Source organism: Hakea prostrata, chromosome 2 (genome assembly GCF_041222555.1).
Source record: "Hakea prostrata isolate BN-2017 chromosome 2, UWA_Hpros_2, whole genome shotgun sequence".
Taxonomy (NCBI): Eukaryota; Viridiplantae; Streptophyta; class Magnoliopsida; order Proteales; family Proteaceae; genus Hakea; species Hakea prostrata.
In genome coordinates this window covers 67646888-67665963 of record NC_142601.1, presented here as the reverse complement: position 1 = coordinate 67665963, position 19076 = coordinate 67646888, and the positions used below count along the sequence as shown (strand labels likewise).

The window sequence follows — 19076 nt, the reverse complement described above, 5'->3', positions numbered from 1 at the left end:
ATTGTTGGCACATTCGATTACATCCTCACGGCCAGAGTTTTGTCGCAATGGTCAAACTCATGACCTCTCCACTGAGAAATATGGATCTTACCACTCTACAAACCCTGCATTGATATTTTTTCTTTTTTTCTTTTTTTTGTCAAAATAAGGTATGCATCTTTATGTTGGATGAAATCCTTTTTATCATTTTTATTCAAAAAAAAAAAAATATATATATATATATATATATATATATATATATATATATATATATATATATATATATATAAGGAATGGAGACATTATTTTTATAGAGGATTAGCTCTCCAACACGGAGTTAGGAACCAACTTTTAACATTCTATCTGAATTTTTCTTTTTCATGGAGAGAAGCTAGATGGATTAATAGAATTTCGTTCTTTCTAATGTTTAAAGTATTAGTATCTTGCTATAGAGTGATTTTAATATGTGCAGAGTTGATCAACTGACCCATACATACCTCTTAGTTAAGAGGTCATAATTTCAACCTTGCAAATAACGTATATAATATTTCCATCTCCTATATATATAATTTGTGGATAAAACTAGAATTAAATATAAATAAAAGTAGATATTTTGAATAAAAAAATGAGTCACATAATCCATAGAGTATTTTGTATAAAGAGGGAAATTCTTAGAATAAGAAATATACAAAAAGAGGTAAAAGTTTTTTTTTCTTTTTTTTTTTTGGGTAGAAGGTAAAGGGTTCTTGAACAATGATACCTTACAAATGGAAGCAGGATTGTAAGGGAAGGCAAATGAAAACACTCAATGTAAAATAAAGATATTTGTAGTGGGAAGTTGGATGTAGCTAGGGCCTGATCAATACAAATATGCAGTGGAAAAGGGCGGTTGCAATATTTAACAATGAAGAGGATGCGAACAAAGGCATAATTGCCAGATCACTTAAGGGCCTGTTTGGTTACATGAATCTAGAGATTTCAAATCTCTGGATTCATGAATCTGAGAATTATACCCGTTTGGTTGTAAAAATCTCTAGATTCATGAAATCTACAGATTCACGTTTTTAGTGTAAAAAGGTGAATCTATAGATTTATGGGTAAGGGGTGAAATCCAGAGATTTCAAAAAAGCTATACAATTGTACATTCACAAAAATCATGTCGATCAAATAAATTTTTAGGATGAATTCACAGATTTCATTCCACAACCAAACACTTAATTTTATAAATTATAACTCCATAGATTTGAAGTCTATATATTTGAAATCTCTAGATATTTGAAATCTCCAGACTCATGTAACCAAACAGGCCCTAAAGGAATGCGAGCCGCACAAGCCAAATGAATTCAGGTTATAACCATTTGGAGCAACTGTCAAAATCTGGCAAACTCCATCACCAAGATGAAATGACCGACCACACCAGCAGCTGAACTCCTACAATTGAGTGCCATATTAGGACAAATCAATGTCAAACCCTTCGATTACGCTACAACATTATTATGGCTTATCAACCTGTCTCAACATATTTTCACTGCTGACCACACTGTAGAATGAACGTTTATCTTCATCTGGACATCTGTACTCATTAGCTTTGTGTTTATTTCTGGATAGATTCCTGATTCCTTTCCGTTTTGGTGACAAGAAGTACTGTATATGTTACTGATTAGTGTGAAACATGTCTTCATCAAGGCACTAAGTCAACATTAAACACTGTATTAGCTTAATTTAATTTTAATCTACACGCATTGATTTATGTGAGAACCCCAATATCGATCATATCTGAAACTTTTCACTCCCATCGAAGTCCAAATCATAGACACATTAACTACTTCCCAGGATAAGAAAGACCCTTAGAGGGCAAAACCCCATAACTAACTAGGGCAATTTACAATCATAATGAGCCCATCATCCTTCTTTAAACTCCTCAATAGTTACAGTGAAGCTAGCCTTGCTTCTTCAGAATCCTCTCCAGCTTCTTGGGTGTCAACCAGATCCAATCCAACACTCTCTATCCGCACCATCCAGTACCACAAGATATAATTGTCATTATCTTTCATTTAACTAAAACTCACAATATATTTTGGTGAATGGTTCAAAAGTTGCAATAAAAACTCCTTGATTTTGATGAGATGAGTCTTTGTTTATTGTCCGGCAGACTTTATGCATGTAGCAAAACATGATATTTTTAAGATTCAACAACTACAATTATAAGACAGACAAAATCACAATCGTTAGTTCTTAAAAATTCCAAGTATCATAATTCGAGAACCACACGAGATACCAAATAACAACAAACGAAAATTCCTATTAGAGGCTTAGCTAAGTCATGTTTTACATAATGAAGCAGCCCAAAATACACAAATTCTTAAGCTCTAACTCAAGCAATAATTGATGGCCAATTGGTTGAAGTAATTGAATTGAATTGAAAAGGACACTGAGGTGATTCAATTGATTTTTAATTTGAATGGATTACCAAACAGCATAGAAATAAGGTTTAGCTTTGGTAGGGAAAGTTCTTGTCTCTTGAGGAAAGGGGGTCCTCATTAAATAAGTCTTCTAACCTTCTTGTCTTTATTGGTGCGGTGTTTTCTCAATCACTGGTCAAAGCCACCATCATAGCTATAGAGGCACTTTCATATACCGAAGGGCAAAGTTTGCTTTGTCCACTCCATCAGCTTGGGGAGATAGCTATAACCCTAAAGCTAAAGGTGGACCAGGAATCCATCGAATCAAGGACCATAACTTCGCTAATCCCCTAAATTTCATTTGAAAAGTTGCTTCCAAACATGATTCTATGTAGGTCAACTAGGTCTACTCCCATCTACTAGAATCTAATTCCATCTAAACAACAACCCTTCCCTCAGACCCCTCTTAGGTCTAGAGGAAATTCCTCCTTAGACCTCTGACCCTCTCTACAACTATTACCTTCATCTCAACTAGTTCGTATGTTTCTTTCTGACTTGATCCAAGAATCCACTAAAAAATGTTTTGTACTATTAAAAAAAATAATAGTCAATAAATATATTTTTAAGTTTTATTTTTATATATACAACAGAGTTTTTTACATACAAGAAATGAACACATTACATAAAATATCAGCAAAGGTCGAATCCAAGACCTCTTCTAAAGATGTTGGTCTTAGCAATTGAGCAAATCTGCCCATTATTCAAATGATGTAATGTACTTAGTAAATTTTTATTTTTTTTTGTGGGTAGAAGGTAAAGGGATCTTTAACAATAAGCATTATAAATCCATAGGGCCAATAAAATAATACCTTATAATGGAAGGCAAATGAAAACATTTTCTGTAAAATAAAGATATTTAGGTACGGTACTGCTGGTTAGAAACTATTTCTGGATAGATTCCTTTCCCGTTTGGGTCCTTGTTTTGATGGCAAGAAGTACTGTATATGTTACTGATAAGTGTGAAACATGTCTTCATTTAGGCACCGAGTCAACATTAAACACTGTATTAGCTTAATTTAATTTTGATTGGCATGCATTGATTGATGAGAAAACCCCAATATCGATCATATCTGAAACTTTTCCCTCCCATCGATGGAGAAATCAAATTCCCAACTCCAACTCATAGACACATTAACTACTTCCCAAGATAAGAAAGACCCTTAGGGGGCAAAAACCCACATACTAAGTAGGGCAATTTACAATCATAATGAATCCATCATCTTTCTTTAAACTCCTCAATAGTTTTCCTTTTTCTATCTTCTATTTTTTAAGAGTCAAATCCATGATTTTTCTATTAAGAAGTGTGGATTTTACTACTCTGTCAACCCTGCATTGACGATCACTTACCTTTTTGTTTTCTTATAGTGTGCTACTGTTTTCTTATTGTGTGCTACTGAGATATGAGAGGAGCACAAACTTCTATCATGAATTCCGACTCACTTTGCATTATTTAAAAACGATAATCGAAAACTCTGAATCACTCCTATAAATAAATAAATAAAAACATGTACTTTTCTTATGTTTTTCTGTCACCTCATAGGTTTGGTTTGATTTTTAATTAATTTTATTGGATACTCATAAGTGGGCCCTCCAATATTTAAAACACACTGCGTAGTGCCTAGGGGAGACATGTGGTGCAACGTATGTTATGTGTCAGTTAAAGAGGGTGTGGGTTCGGGGGGACATCACTTTAAAGAGAGCTGGTGTGGGTGCCGGTTGGCAGGTGGTTACGTGCAAAGTGCACGGCTGCATGTGCTCCCGTTTCCATCTCTTCCCCCCAGAGCCAATGTTCTCTCTCTCTCTAAATATTATGGACCGTTACACACGTATGGAGTTTTTAAAACATTATTTCTTCCTTCATTGCAAATTTGCAACGTTTGTTTTTGGGGTCAAGACCTTCGTTGCAACCTTGAGCCTAGACAAGCTCGCTTCGGTATCAACCATTTAACAGGGCTTCTCTTTATTTCTTTGTTCCTTTGTTCCTTCTCTGCTAGATTCCTTGATTAAAATACAAAAGATGTTTTCGGTAATTAACCATCGTCACCCTCATCGTCATCGCTTGATAAAAGATTATTTTAAACGGCGGTGATGAAGTCGCATGGTTTCGAGTTCTTCTGTTTGATTATTATTTTCAGTTGGAGATGAAACGTGTCAGTCGTAAATGGAAACCATTAGTCAAAGTCAACGACCATATCTTACTTAAACATGCCTTAGAGAGGAGATGACTGTGGACAGTAGCTGAGTCGGGTAAAATCTTGACTTTTGGATCAAAACATCTTTTTGATTTGGAACAGCAAATTCAAGATTCTATATCCCGATAGTCAAATAATATAGTGAAGGTGTCTCCAAGTCCCAAGTCAAACACGAAGCCTATTGTATAAATCAAGTATGTTACCTATAAGAAACTCACTTGCTCGTATTATCTTGCATCTAAACTCAATTTTATTGTCTTTAGCCCCACCCCAACCCCTAAAAAAAAAAAAGAATGCAAATCGTTGCATTCTTGTAATGATTACAATTATAACATTTTTCACCAAGAGATCCGATCTGATATTGAACTGGCAATTGAACTAGGTTCATCACTTTCAAATAACCCAACTTGGAATGGATGGGGGGCTTGACATTGAAATCTGTGAAAGCTTAAAGACGAAGACTTGACGAATCCTCCCAAGGAAATGGCGAAGTCGAGGATGCAATGGTCTACAAAAATCAGGTTTTACTTCTTTCTTTCTTTCTTTTCTTTTTCTTTTTTTTTTTTTTTTTTTTTTTTTTTTTTGTACAAAGGGATTTTATTAAGTCAGGGGATGAGAATATTAATATAGCTCAACAAAAGTCAAACCCACGACCTCTTCACTAAAAGGTGTTGGTTCACCACTAGAACAACTGCGTTGACGGATTTGCTATTTATACCCAAACATAATTCGCTCAAACTGTCAATTGCTTATTCTCTACTACTTTTGCGATTACTCAGTCCATAGCCTTTCTTAGCCTCAATACTGGGGTAATGTTGCTTTTGATTACTACCTTGATGGCTTGATTGTTGAAGACAGTTTATTGATCAACAAGGTTGCTCACTATCACCATTTTCTCTATGAATTAGTTCCAAGCGACATTACTCTACAAGTTAGATGTAACAAACGATGACTTTACTATCATGAAATACGTGGCTTCTCTATTTGAGGAAGTCTTATATTTCTTTGGGTTCAATGAATATATGTTTGTTTTCATATAAAGGTTGTAAGTAGGATTTTTTGGGTTGGGGGAGGGGGGTCTGGGGTCTATTTAGTTACATGAATCCAAGGATTTGAAACGAAATGAAATTGAATTCATGGTTCAAAAAGTTAATTGTTTGATTAGCTCAAATCTATCGAAGTTCGTAGGGTTCCATTGGATTGTCCATCTGATGTAAATTTCATCCATTTTATACTAAAGGCACTCGATATTAATGAATAACTTAATTCACATTTTTAGCCAAAAGTAAATCCCCTAAATTTCATAATTCTAACAATATTTTACAATCAAACAGTTGCAAATTTTGAATCGAGGGATTTGACAAAACAGGCCAATCTAAATCCTAACCTTCCCAAAGAGTCAGATGTTGTGCCACGCCCGGCACAGGAGGGCAATCATGTCCCTTCATCAAATATTCAGTGCGGCCTTTTGCTACTACATATGGCGGATTAAATACTTGCCAAAAGAAAAGATTAAATACTTTAAAAAGAAAAAAATTGCTAAATTTACAAGGCTACGATGATGCCACCTGGCGGAACGACACCAAGCCCCGTGCCCATTCGAGCACCTCAAAAGAAGTCAAAAGCTGTCGTCATCGTCTTCGATTTCGTCGTAAACCTACACGATTCAGATGACGACGTAGGCCTAGACTGCCGGGAATCAGGAATTGCCGGTGGCGTTGACGACCGTATAAGAGCAAAGTTTACTCCCTTAAAGAAGGGATGTGTCTTCACCTCTGAGGCACCTCTCTTTGACCCGAGCCTCTGAGCAGGATCTTTGACCAGCAACCTTGCAATCAGATCGCGAGCATACATTTCTGACCCACTTGACGGCGATCCCGTCGGGAAATGCACTGGCTGTTTCACAATGTTTCGCAGTGTAATTTCATTGTTCCCACCGGAGAAAGGCGTACGGCCGTAGATCAGCTCGTAGATGAAGATCCCAAGGGCCCACCAGTCCACAGCATTTCCGTGTGACTTACCGGCGGCAACTTCTGGTGAGACGTACTCGTGGGTTCCAACGAATGAGCATGACCGGGCGGTCACCGGCTCTGCAACGAACTGCCGGGTTGTGGCCACCGTCCGTACCTTCCGTGGCCGGAAATTAAAGCTGCGGAAGCAACCGAGTAAGGAAACTTTTCGTAGACTGCTGCTGCTGCTGCTTGACGGAAGTTCAGAAACTGAGGTGGGGTCAGGACAAGGATCATGAAACTCGACGGCTGGGATTGCATCAGAGCAGAGCGAGAGATCGAAATCGGTGAGCATTATATGACCGTCCGATCTGACCAAGACATTCTCGGGCTTTAGGTCTCTGTAAACAATTCCCAGCATGTGAAGATATTCCAAGGCTACGAGAACTTCCGCCGCGTAAAACCTGGAACAAACAATCCGAACCGGAATCAATACTTTGACTCATCCGAGTTGGCTCAGAAGAATATACAACCATAATGACGGAAAATCTGCAATTATACTATAGCAAAATATTTCAGCGGTAAAATCTGAGCAAATAATAAATGAATCGATGTATAAAGACAGAGAAATACAGAGAGCAGTTTCGAGTCTTTCGACCTTCAATTAATGCAGATTGCAGACCATCATATCATGAAGCAGACACACAGTCTGCACGATTGATTAATTGGGAAAGATGGTTTTTCAGAATGCAATACAAAGAAAAGCCAGAAGCCAAGTCGAAGGTAAAATTCGTCTTTTACAGTTTACAGTTTACTAACCTATAACAGTAGAAAATGTGATATAATTTCTTTCAAAATGCCCCCCAAAAAAAAAGAAAAGAAAAAGAAAAAAAAACATGGTTTGTTTGACGTTTTTCACTGCTAAAGAATGCAGCTTTTTTCGAACTTCTAATAAAATGTCTGAGCCCCGTACTAAATGAAGCAGGAGACGACGTATCTTTTCAATATTCATAGGAACCAGGAACAGAAACGTCAAGAGTAAGCGTAAAACAAATACACAAAAACACTTGGGAAATTTTATCGAAGATTGATGAAATGTCTATTCCCCATTAACGTACCTTGCGGAGTTCAATGAGAAACATTTTCCAGGCTGTCTGTGTCTGAGAGTATGCAAATCACCACCACAGCAGTACTCCATCACTACGCAAGAGTAATGTGAAGCATCAAATTGAGCGTAAAGAGTCGGCAAGAATGGATGATCCAGCATCTTCAGAATTCTTTTCTCTGTCTCAGACCTGTCAATTTTTTTCTTTAATGCAAGTGCTTCCCTGTCCACAACTTTCATGGCAAAAAAACAACTTCCCTCACCGGAACAGGAGCTCCTAAGACGGCAGAGATAAACATGCCCAAGGTCTCCGCTTCCAATACGACGAACAAGCTTGAAATCTCTATAGTTCAAGCCGTCTTTTAGTCCAGAAGAAGCTAAGCGTATGGCTTTCCAGGCAGAATCGGATGACCTATGGGGCTTCAATTTAGGAGACTGAGAACTCGTCTTGGGAGGGACTTCAAGAGCATCAAACGAAAGACGACCTAAGCTGCTGCAACTCTCGCTGCTCATCGAGCTCTGACCAGAATTAAGAGTTTCAGAACCGTTCTCACAATCTGACTCGGGTAGAAACTCGAACATTTTAGGAATGAAGAAGACTATGAACAAACCTTTCTACGCTATCTAGATTCTAGAATCGAAGGGAGCGGTTACCCCTACAGAGCTTTTCTGAAACTTGTTTCATAATTACACTAAGCATCGCCTTTCTCTTTTTCCTTTCGAGAACACAGTGAGAGACCTAACTACCGGTCAAGAAAACAAACCAAGTTAGTAGAATAAAAGACCATCCTAAGCTCCAAGACTCGAACACAAGAAAACCAGAGAAGACGACAGTCTGTAGAATGTCTGGAAACAGAGGATTTCACCATTCTTTGGTTCTCGAATCAGAAAAGAAACGAATTAAAAACAAAAATATCCAGAAGATCGCGACAGTACACGAATTAAGGAGAAAAAACCACAATAAAAGCCAAAAGATAACAGCAACGATTCTAAAACAAAAGCAAGGAATCGTTACTCAGAAGTAAAATTCGCATCTCCACCAATGAAACAAAATGAAGATCCGTTTACAGAAAACGAACCATCAAAGACTCAAAAACTAGGTCAGTTTGTCCATTACAACACCGATTTAATCGCCACAGCCATCACCAAAATGTATTTCGTATAGTCTAGCTCATCCTCACGAGGAATTACAGCTTTTCCTCTGCAACGAAGCAGACAATTTTAGGGTTTCTGATACTCACTCCATTTCGCTCTCTCACTTTGTTTTCGAGATCAGTTGCGAGCGAACAAAATAGCCAGCTTTCGTTTTCTCTGGCTGCTCCTCCTCTCTGTTAGAATAAAGACGATGATAAGGTATTTATACGGTCAGAGTACGAGCCTTAATTATTTATTTGCCTGGGAGGGAGTACAAGCTAGTTAAAACCATAGCCCGTTTGACACGTGATAATCCCTCGCTCGTGCATTAGTGGCAGCTAGCTAGCTAGTTGCTCCGAGCTTACAAGCCTTCTCTCCTTCGGTGACGTGAATGTGCACGTGCCACATTTATCGTGTGGTGTGTTTCACGTGTTACGAGCGGTTCAGATTCATCAGAACTTCTCTCAAATTGTGCATACAAGACGGTACCTATGGCATCTAGGGTTTTATTTTTTCGGAATATGGCATCTAGGGATTTTCCTTCTTTAAGAACTTAACATTGGAATTTCTTTATTTTTTCTTTTTTCTTTTTTCTTTTTTCCCTTGAAGGGGTTTCCTATTAACTTGCTTGGAAGGAGGATCAAATCATTACCTCTTCTCTTCGTTAGGAGGAATTGATAATTGCCAACTGAACACACTTTTGATATTTTTTAGGACTCTGGCCCTTCATTGTTAACACGATTGATAAGATAGACCAAAGATAGACGAAAACACAGTCTTCTACCCATGAAGGTAGAAAATTTCAACTCACTTGACCCGACCAAACTGACCATGCATGACATGCCCACATGGATGAAAGAAAATGATGCATCACTGTTAGGGTTGATGTGGGTACAGTTTTTTATGTATGAGGGAAGAAGGGATCCAATTGAAAGGTACAAAACATTGGAGAATCCTACTTTAGAGTGAATTATTTTCTTGTGTGTTTCTTTGGATGTTTTAGTAATGTGGATGAGATGGGAAAAGGACCTAGAGGGAGTGTTGGCCTATGTTTGTCTCGTGAAAAGGCAGCATAAAGTACATCAATTGTAGCCATGCATTAGGGGCTAGTGACCTCTCTCTCAAACAAAAGTTAGGCAAATTCTTCCTTATTTAAGGATTTTGCTTGTTCGATCCAAGACTCATACCCAAAAGTATGTATTTATTATTAATTTGTATTTAATAATATATTACCTTTTGAAAAGAAACATAAAAAAAATAGAGACGAACACATGGGACACTTGAAATCATCCAAATTTAGGTGTTTAATCATCACTCATTTGCATTTATCAAAAAAATTCATTTATATGTTTTAAAATCTACCATTCAAAGTTATTGAATTTACACTGAAAAAAGAAAAAAAAACAAGCGTTTGATTTTTTTATCCGTCATGGTAGAAGTATGTATCGTCCATCACGACATGACATATAAAGATGGAGCCCACATGAGTTCCGCTGAATTCTATCATTTTATTAGCACTTATAGGCAAGGTTTGAAATGTTGGAAAATGTTGCTGTGGCGGTGGCTGGCGACACCACTGACACGGTGACATATATATCGGAGACTTTTGGCAGGAGTATTGATGAAAATTCGACCCCTCATGGAGTATTTATAGTTGTTTTGACTTTAATTTTGTTGTGTAGTCTAATTTGAGACAATAAATACACTGAGAGCATTATTTTGACTTAAAACGTCACCTAATCTAAAGTTTATGATTTGGCACATGCCAGGCTATATGCGCGCAAAATTGGAAGTTTAGAAAATTCATATAAACTAATGTAAACATGCAAAAATAATACAAATACACAACTGTTGAAGAGAAGTATTAAAATCTACAATTCATCATACAATCATGTTGAGTATGACTCGTGCTTCACATTCTGTTGCCAATAGACACGGAGGTCCGAGGAGGCCGCTCCGGCGGGGGTGTGGAGGCAGCATCCTCGGAGCCTGTAGAGGTCTTACGTCACTTTGACAAAAATTGAATGAAAAACCGAATTAAATTCTATTAAATTTGGCAATATCACCAAAAAATCAACTCTTCGCAATATATCGTCAACATTTTGTATATGTCGTGTCGCTAGGGAGAGTCGTGTCGCCCCCAAAAACCGGGGCGATATATCGCCATATCGGCAACACTTTGTACCTATCCCTATCCCTATCCCTATTATTTGGTAGAGAAATATTAGGAAAGCACGCATCTCTACCCTTATCCAAACACAATAATAAAACAAAATTTATATACTTCAAAACAAAACAAAGAATTAATATCTACTTTTTCCATTTTGGAAGCTTCTCATATCGGTAAAATTTTGGGATGATGACATAGTTAATTATCTTCACCCATATTTAACAACACCATTAAAGGTTGGCCTACAAAGTCAAACCATTGACTTACTTTTGTTAAACTATTTGTATAAGTTTAGTGAAAATACAAATGGCTGTGGCAAAACTTGGTATACTGTTTGCAGTATTGATTAGCTAAATAGTTAGGTTGGAACTTTGACTATCTGTTTTAGCACTTAACTTTCAAAAGTAAATCTTTTTAGCACACTAATTATGAACTATAGAATATTAAAAGCGATACATGATATTATTATAACAAGAGATAAATTAGTATTGGACCAAAAAAGAAAAGAAAAAGAAGAGATAAATTAGTTTTACTGTATGTAAATAATTACCGGTACCATCTCTATTATTTTATAACAAAATGGTTTTACTTTTCCTTTTCCTTTTTTTATCCATGATTATTTCATACGTTCAATTATGTTGCCACCTTGAATGAAATCATTTCAACCTTGAATTCTCCCAGGCTCATATCATTTGCATGCATCTGCTACTGCTAGATACTTTTCCACTTGGAGTCATTGTTTGGTTAATACGACTTCAAATACCATCAGTACTATAGGCTTCTACAATCTAACTAAAGTCATATATATAAATGATTCCTTCATGAATCTGATAAAAATATTCTCTATGATTTCAGTGTTTTTGAAATCAATTATGTTACAATACCTTATCCACAATAAGCAAAGTCTGAATTTTCTATCTGTCAAGATAGAAGTCAGTGTTTTTAATCGTACCAAATCGCGCTATTTAAAACCACACCGTTCAAAATTCGGTACGATACGTACCGAAACCGAATTTCTTCGGTATGGTTCATGTTTTAGGTACTCATACCGTCAGTATATACCAAAACCGTACTTAATTGGTATAGTTCCAAATTAAAGAATATACATGTAATTTTACAATTAAAACACTTTACCATATCCCTAATTCCATGTTTCAATTTTTCGTTTCGTCTTTCACTCATCTTAGATTTACTTGTTTTGTCTCTGCTAATAATTAATATCAGATTATATCGATTGTTTGATTGCAATTTCATTAGAATCTTAATGAACTAATAACAAAAGTGGCATGGGTTCATTCGTACTAAAATTGTACCACACTAGATACCATGTTTAAACGGTTTTCACATACTGCTTTAATACTAAAACTGTACCAAACCGTTTTTGCAAATACCGAAACCGTAATGTACCCTATAAATTTGATACGGTACGGTTTTGATTTTTTGTATTCAAAGTTGGTACCGTATTAAATTACCGAAACCGTACCAATTGACACCCTAAGTGTAGACCCCTCTTAATGTGTGGTGAAGAGGTATACATGAAGCACAAATTCTATCCTAATGAATAGACTATCCAACCTCTAAATAGAAATTGCTGAAATGGGCATATATAGAAGGTCTACCCAGAAATGAACCATCCCATGGAGACTACTATTTTAACTTAACCTAGAACCTAGGACTAGGACTCTCCCTTTGTTGAAAGTTAGGCAAGACCTAAGACCTAAGGTTGTTATGAAGTCACCTCAGTTTGAAAAGTAGTTCATATGGGAAGGGTTGTTTTGTTAGTGATTTCCTTAAAAAAGGCAAAGGACAAAGGAAAAGTAGCAGAGGAAGACCCAAAACAAGGGATTGATGAGAGACACTAGGTGGGTCTCTTATAATTCTAATATGCTTTAGAAAAGTTAACCATTGAGTTTGGTTTATAGGCACTAGAAAGGCTATAAGTAAACAAACACTTAAATCAATCAACACTGTCTCACTAATCAATTGAATTTCTCAAGTAATTATAAACATGTTGTCCAATAAATTCAAGATAAATCCATGCATTCCAAGGTTATCAGGTGAAAGACGTAGAAGAAGCATCTATTCATAATCACAAAGACAGTAATAATAATAAAATCCACTAACCATAATAAGATATTCTCTAAGATTTGTTTCTAGGCATCTAAAATGCATTTTAGCCCCGATTTCCATGAGAATTGGATTTCCAAGAAGAGAATTCTTTAAAAACATATGTCTCTCTTACACAACCAAGAAATCCCATTTCGTTGGATTTAACAAGTCCACGTAATGGTTTATGGTAAAGAGAAAATAAATTATAGAGAATAACTTTTCAATTTCATGAAAAAAGTTGGAAAAGAAGACACCCAAGCCAATATTCGCGCTGTTCTGATAGGGAGACAAACGGACAAAATATGTCATATTGAGAAAACCTTTCTCCCGTTTAACCTAAATAATATAAGACATGTTTACTTGATACATGTGTATTTTAAGTCTTTTCAATATAATAACACATTTGACACTAAAACCTAGACCAACTCAAAATAGTATACAAGAAGACCTAGAGATCCATGTTTACTAAAAGAAGAAGAAGACCCATAAATATTTCGATTATGATAAGTGAGCATCTTAACTCAAATCAATAGTGTCCTTATATTCATCGTTATAAACATTAAGAAATACAAAGAGATTGAACAGAACAAAGTCGAGTAATACTACACCATAGGAGAGAAGTCACCCCATCTACAAAATAGATACTACAGAAGGAAATCTAGATATTTGGCTATTATTACCGTCCTTAAAGTAAACTTCGAAGCAAATATAGAATATGATCGAGGTTTATCGAAAGAGATTAGTTACTTAGATTTGAATTAAGAAATTGAAGATGGGAACAATTTTCTTGGTGGAAGTGGGATTTGGAGTCACATGAATAATCAGAACAGTGATATATGTAGAGTTTTCTCCAGACCAGTTCCTCCATGATATGGAAATGTATAGATGAGATGACAATTGAGCAGCGTTGGAAATATTTAATTTGGTGGTTGTCTTTTCAGGTTTTCTAGATGAGGAATCCTTTGATTTATTATTGACATGGCAAACAGCACCACATGTCTCCATGACTGCAACTATCTCAGCAAGAAGTTACGAGGAAGAAGATAAGAACATGTTTGGCTACAGGGAATTTTTCGACCAAAACACTTAAAAAGTACCAAGTTTGATTGAAGCAAGCAAGGAGGTCCTCTATGTCTGGGCAGGGCGTGTGTCCGTGCAGTTGGATGCCATGGTCGTGACCTGTGGTATCAAATCACATGCAGGACATCTAATGGTCTGACGCACAAACGCATGCTCTACCCCAAACACATAGGATTTAGATCCTAAAAGGAAACTAAGGCAATATGCTCTTGTATAGAGTACTTTTATAGGAAGGACATCCAATAGCTAGATGCACAGACACACGACTTGACCGGACACAGATGATTTGGATCCTATAAGCAGGAAAGCAGGGGAATATGCTAATTTGGTACAAAAATACCCTCTTTTTTTTCGAAAAAGAGAGAATGTCTATTTTGTTGTGGGTGAGGAATCTGTTCAAACCCCAAGGTTTGCCCTCACCTAGGCCTAGAGGTCCCAACCTTGGCCCAAATTTGCAGGCTCAATCCCACTTTAGTCTCAAAATGGTACTTTGCTTCATAAATGTGCAAGAAGGTTAAGCAAAGCATTTCGAGCCGTTATATTGAAATTTTGGTCAAAATTTCAATCTCAGCCATTCAAATTCAACGGTTGAAATTAAATTTCGACTGAGATTTCGAATCTGATGGTCTAAAATCTCATTTGATTGTCATGCACGTTTACCAAGCAAAATTACTCAAAATGGACTGAAAAGAATACATGGAAAACGAATCTTGTCAGTCCAGTTATGCAACGGAATAGGCCAACACGACAAAGCTGTGCTAACTGGGCCTAAAGTTGCATTTAGGCCTCCAAAGGACCCAAGGCCCATTTGATGTCAGCCCACAATCACAAAACCATACTTTGATTAGTTTCATGGAGAGATCTTAAGTTGTGTTTGGTATGCATTATAACTCAATTTCGTATTTTTTCATTGCCTTCTTCCTCCCTACGAATCTTACAACATTTGAGGAAACGTCTTTCATATGGGTTCCAGAAAACCCTTTGAAGAGGTTCGTGGAAGATGGTATACAAAACTTCAAACCCAGTTATCTAAGAATAACAAAGATTGCCTTTTTCAATTATATTATATTATGTTAATTAAGGAATAAAGTATGCCTTAATCAACACTCCATATTAAGGTGATCTTTACAAAACCAGTGATCTCTATTTTTGGTAAAGTGAGATCATACAGGTGATCTCACTTAAACAGTTAAAAGACAACATATCTGAGCCTCACCTGAATGTCCACTAGTGTTTCTCACGAGCCAGGAATTTGGACCAGGAAAACTCTGGGATGGTCTGACTCTCCGGTCTAAAGGATATCTTAGTGTCTCACCCATCTGAAATGTTGAACCAATCTGATGAACCGGGTTCATCAATGAGAAGATTATGAGCAATGCATAAATGGTTAAACTGTGAAATGAACCAGAAAATATTATCATGAGAAACTGAACGAGAAGCTGGTCAATGAATAGAGATGGATTGGAGATGAAGCGTTGAAACAAGGGATAAAGACAGAATGAAACCGAAAGCTGTCAACCCTGGACTGACTTGTACCAGCATCTATAAATCACCATTTTTTATTTAAATTATATTTATGGTTGTCTCAACCAGTAAGCTTCCTCACAAATGCATACTAAAAGTGTCATTTAAGTGCAAAAAATAGTCCACCCTGTTAAGTAACAGCCATTTTTGCAAATACCCAGCTCTAGTTATAAATTCAGGAATTTAAAGCAGTTTTGTCATCACTTTATAGAGAGAAGGAGAGTTGGGAGGGTGTTCAGAGTTGAGTCACAGAAGAGGCTTTGAAGGTTCTTCTTCAGTAGCTTTAGAAGTAGAGAGGCTTGGCAGGTTTGATACTGAACTGTCATGACAAAGAAAGGTTTGGTTCTTGTGGTTCTTCTAATGGTGGAATGTCATCTAGGTAATGATATCTTGCTACCTTCACTTTTCTTTGAAACTCTTTTATGCCTTGCTGTTGTTCTCATGTATTTTGCTCTGTTGTGTTTTTTTTCTTTCTCTTCATGCATCTGTTTTACAGCATTTGTTGTTCATGTTTCTGTTATTTATTCTTTAATCCTCTGTACTTTGGTTACTATCTGACTTAAGTGACTAGCATATGAAAATGGAAGAAACCACCTTCTTCTAAGCTTCCAGATAAATGATCTAAATGGGTTCTTTTATCTTTTTTCTCCCATGGTTGATCTGAACCAGGTTTTTTTCTCTTTTATTTTCCAGGTTTAAGTCCCCTATTTTCTTTTTCTTTTCCATTAAACATGAAGAAACAATCACAAATGCTTGGCCTTTTCTCAGAGGGTTTCATTTCATTTAAACACTACGGCCAAACTGAAATATTAATCTCTCTTTAACTCCTTGAACCTTTTACCCTTCAGTTGTTAATACTTAATAGACTTTCCAATGTTAAATTAACTTCTTTATTACTAGTCATAGTAATACTTGTACGCCAAAATGGCTGCAAAATAGCCCATATGAATTGAAGTTGCAGAGGAAAGTCGGCCCTTGAACCAATCTGACCTTCTTCATCCCTCTACCTGTTCACAGAACAAATCTAGTTTCTGATTTTAAGAATCATATATCCTAATACTCATTCTTTATCTTAAATATACAAAATTCAGTTTCCACAATTGAAGGGGCAATGCAAGAAAAGGCAGATTCTATAATTCCAATCCCCACCAACTCCCCTCCAGAAGGTAATACCACATTCCTTGATGGAACTACATGGTGTGTTGCTCGGCCGGGTGTCTCAGCAGTTGATTTGCAGAACGCTTTAGACTGGGCTTGTGGACAGGGGCAGGCTGATTGTAAACCCATCCAATCTGGTGGCTCATGTTTTGAACCTGATACACTCTTGTCACATGCCTCATATGCCTTCAACTACTATTACCAACAAAACGGAAATTCCGATATCTCTTGTAATTTTGGGGGAACAGCCATTGTAGTGAAGAGAGATCCAAGTATGTGCATCCCTCAAGCTTGTTTCAGTTTAGAGTTATAAATGAACCATGATAACAAACAATAGGTGTTAAAGAGAGTTGATTCACTAATTTGTGATTTCAGGTTATGGAAGCTGTGTGTATACTTCAGCAGAAAGGTATGTGGATCAAGTTTGCTTATTTATATATGAGATTGGAAGCAAGAGCTTGTTTGTTTAATTATTCTAACTCAACTTTTGATTTGTATACTTTACAGTTTAACATCTTTGGCTAAATCAGTCTCCATAAACAGCTTGAGATGGTGGGAACTGCTTGGGGTATTGCTGCTTTTGTTCACGAGAAGCTAATGAAAAGATGAGATTCTTGAATCTGTGCATACCAAATTGTTTATGTGATGGAAAAGAAGAAAAAGAAGACTTTTTGAGCTATGGAGAAATGTAATCTGGCAAGATTGGGATAATCAAAATTTGTATGATGCTAAGGTATTCCTTTCTTAGTTGTTGGGCTTGGAATCTATGCTATCAAATATTTCTTGCTTACCATTTAGAGCAATCAAAACACCGTTGAAGTCAATCAATCAGTCTTCTCCCTATTTCCTTTTTCATCTAATCTGCAGTGAGATTATATTGCTCAAACTTCCTTGAAGAAGCTTTGTAATAAAAGTATTGACAATGGTGACTGTAAAACTGCTGGCGAATCGTTCTGGATGGAAAATTCTTTAACATTGGTTTATGGGAAGGCACAAATGCAAAGACAGAATGTCAGAAAAATGGAGAGAGAGAGATCAATTCATATTTAGGGTTTTCAGTTTTCAAATTCATATCACTATCCACTGACTGGGGCAGTGTTTTCTTCTGCAAAAGTTAAGCTCCATTGCTTTTGCTTCAATCGATCAGACCAAAATATTTGGATCAGTCCCTGAGACGATGGAGACTATGTGGCTGAGAGTCACAGACTCTACAAAAGTTAAGACAGAGCAGAGAGTACCTCTCTGCTTCTGGACTTCTGAGCCTTCCGAACCAAACCATATGTCTTAATAATTTAATGACTGCAGAACCCCAATAAGAAATCCAATATTGGGTAGCATTAATCCTTTTGAGTAGGGGAAGTAACAACAGGAAATAAGGCAATATACATATGATCAAGGGATGGAACCAATGTTCTTAAGACCTAAGACAATACCAACACCAATCATATGTCCTACAGTTCCACAAGCCAAGGTATCTGCAAGAGTGAAACCAGCTGGGTCTCCTGTTTGTAGCCCAGAATCCCTTGTCTCAAGCTTTAATCCTGCCGTGGCCCTCCTGTTTGCTGATGGTGCCAACCCAAACCTTCCAGCAAATAACATCAGGCTTGTTGTAGTTACCATTATCTGTCCAAGAGAAGCACAGGGATTTTTTCAAATATATGGAATGCATTATAATCAATTTTGATCATTTATGTGATGTCAAGATTTCAATACCAAATTTGTAGGTGAACCAATGAAGCCATCGCAGCGAGCACCCAAAGCACCTTTGCCCTTGCTTCTGATGGGTTGAAATGTCACCTTCACAATGAGAAACGTATATCAAGTTTGGGTATTAAATCAGCAATTGGGAAGAACCGTAAAATTGAAACTCTGAAAATTAAAGATCAATGAAGAAATTTAATACAAGAGCAGAGAAGCTAAGAAGGTTGAAACTCACCAAGCTTTCCACATGGCCACTTGATATCTTGGAACTTCTTAGCCCGTTGAATTGGGGAAGGGAAGTAATAACAGGTGAAGGGGATGCAAGTTTAGCTGCCATTGCCATTGACTGATCAAAAAAGTTGAGTTTATCACTTCTCTACGTTTTTTCTCTTTTTCTTTTTGGGAGGTTTAGGAGATTTAAAACACTGGCAGGTTTGCATTACATCACAACCACATGAGACTTTTGTGGCTCCAAAATGCTTTGGTTGGATGCTTTTAGATACTTGGATCTGA

The 19076-nt window shown here is 36.8% G+C and overlaps 3 protein-coding genes across 4 annotated transcripts; 1 reads left to right on the top strand and 2 right to left on the bottom strand.

Moving 5' to 3' along the window:
• Positions 1 to 5878: 5878 nt before the first annotated feature.
• Positions 5879 to 9001, bottom strand: LOC149025910 (protein kinase PINOID-like). 2 transcript variants are annotated; one of them, XM_089146124.1, is made up of 3 exons: positions 8299 to 9001; positions 7701 to 8206; positions 5879 to 7046 (listed from the first exon to the last, which is right to left on the bottom strand). In XM_089146124.1, exons 2-3 carry the CDS (start codon positions 8198 to 8200, stop codon positions 6242 to 6244), a joined length of 1305 nt encoding a protein of 434 aa, XP_089002250.1. In that variant the 5' UTR covers positions 8201 to 8206; positions 8299 to 9001; the 3' UTR covers positions 5879 to 6241. The 2 variants fall into 2 exon arrangements, with proteins under 2 accessions (XP_089002250.1, XP_089002249.1); XM_089146123.1 differs by having other exon boundaries at positions 7701 to 9001.
• Positions 9002 to 15891: 6890 nt separating this feature from the next.
• Positions 15892 to 17540, top strand: LOC149025909 (major pollen allergen Ole e 10-like). Its single transcript, XM_089146121.1, has 4 exons — positions 15892 to 16083; positions 16796 to 17134; positions 17238 to 17271; positions 17370 to 17540. The coding sequence occupies exons 1-4, from the start codon at positions 16029 to 16031 to the stop codon at positions 17458 to 17460; spliced, it is 519 nt and encodes a 172-aa protein (XP_089002247.1). The 5' UTR covers positions 15892 to 16028; the 3' UTR covers positions 17461 to 17540.
• A 635-nt stretch (positions 17541 to 18175) lies between these two features.
• On the bottom strand, positions 18176 to 18972 carry LOC149025908 (photosystem I reaction center subunit psaK, chloroplastic-like). The gene is made up of 3 exons (XM_089146122.1): positions 18799 to 18972; positions 18576 to 18659; positions 18176 to 18485 (listed from the first exon to the last, which is right to left on the bottom strand). The coding sequence occupies exons 1-3, from the start codon at positions 18904 to 18906 to the stop codon at positions 18255 to 18257; spliced, it is 423 nt and encodes a 140-aa protein (XP_089002248.1). The 5' UTR covers positions 18907 to 18972; the 3' UTR covers positions 18176 to 18254.
• Positions 18973 to 19076: the final 104 nt, after the last annotated feature.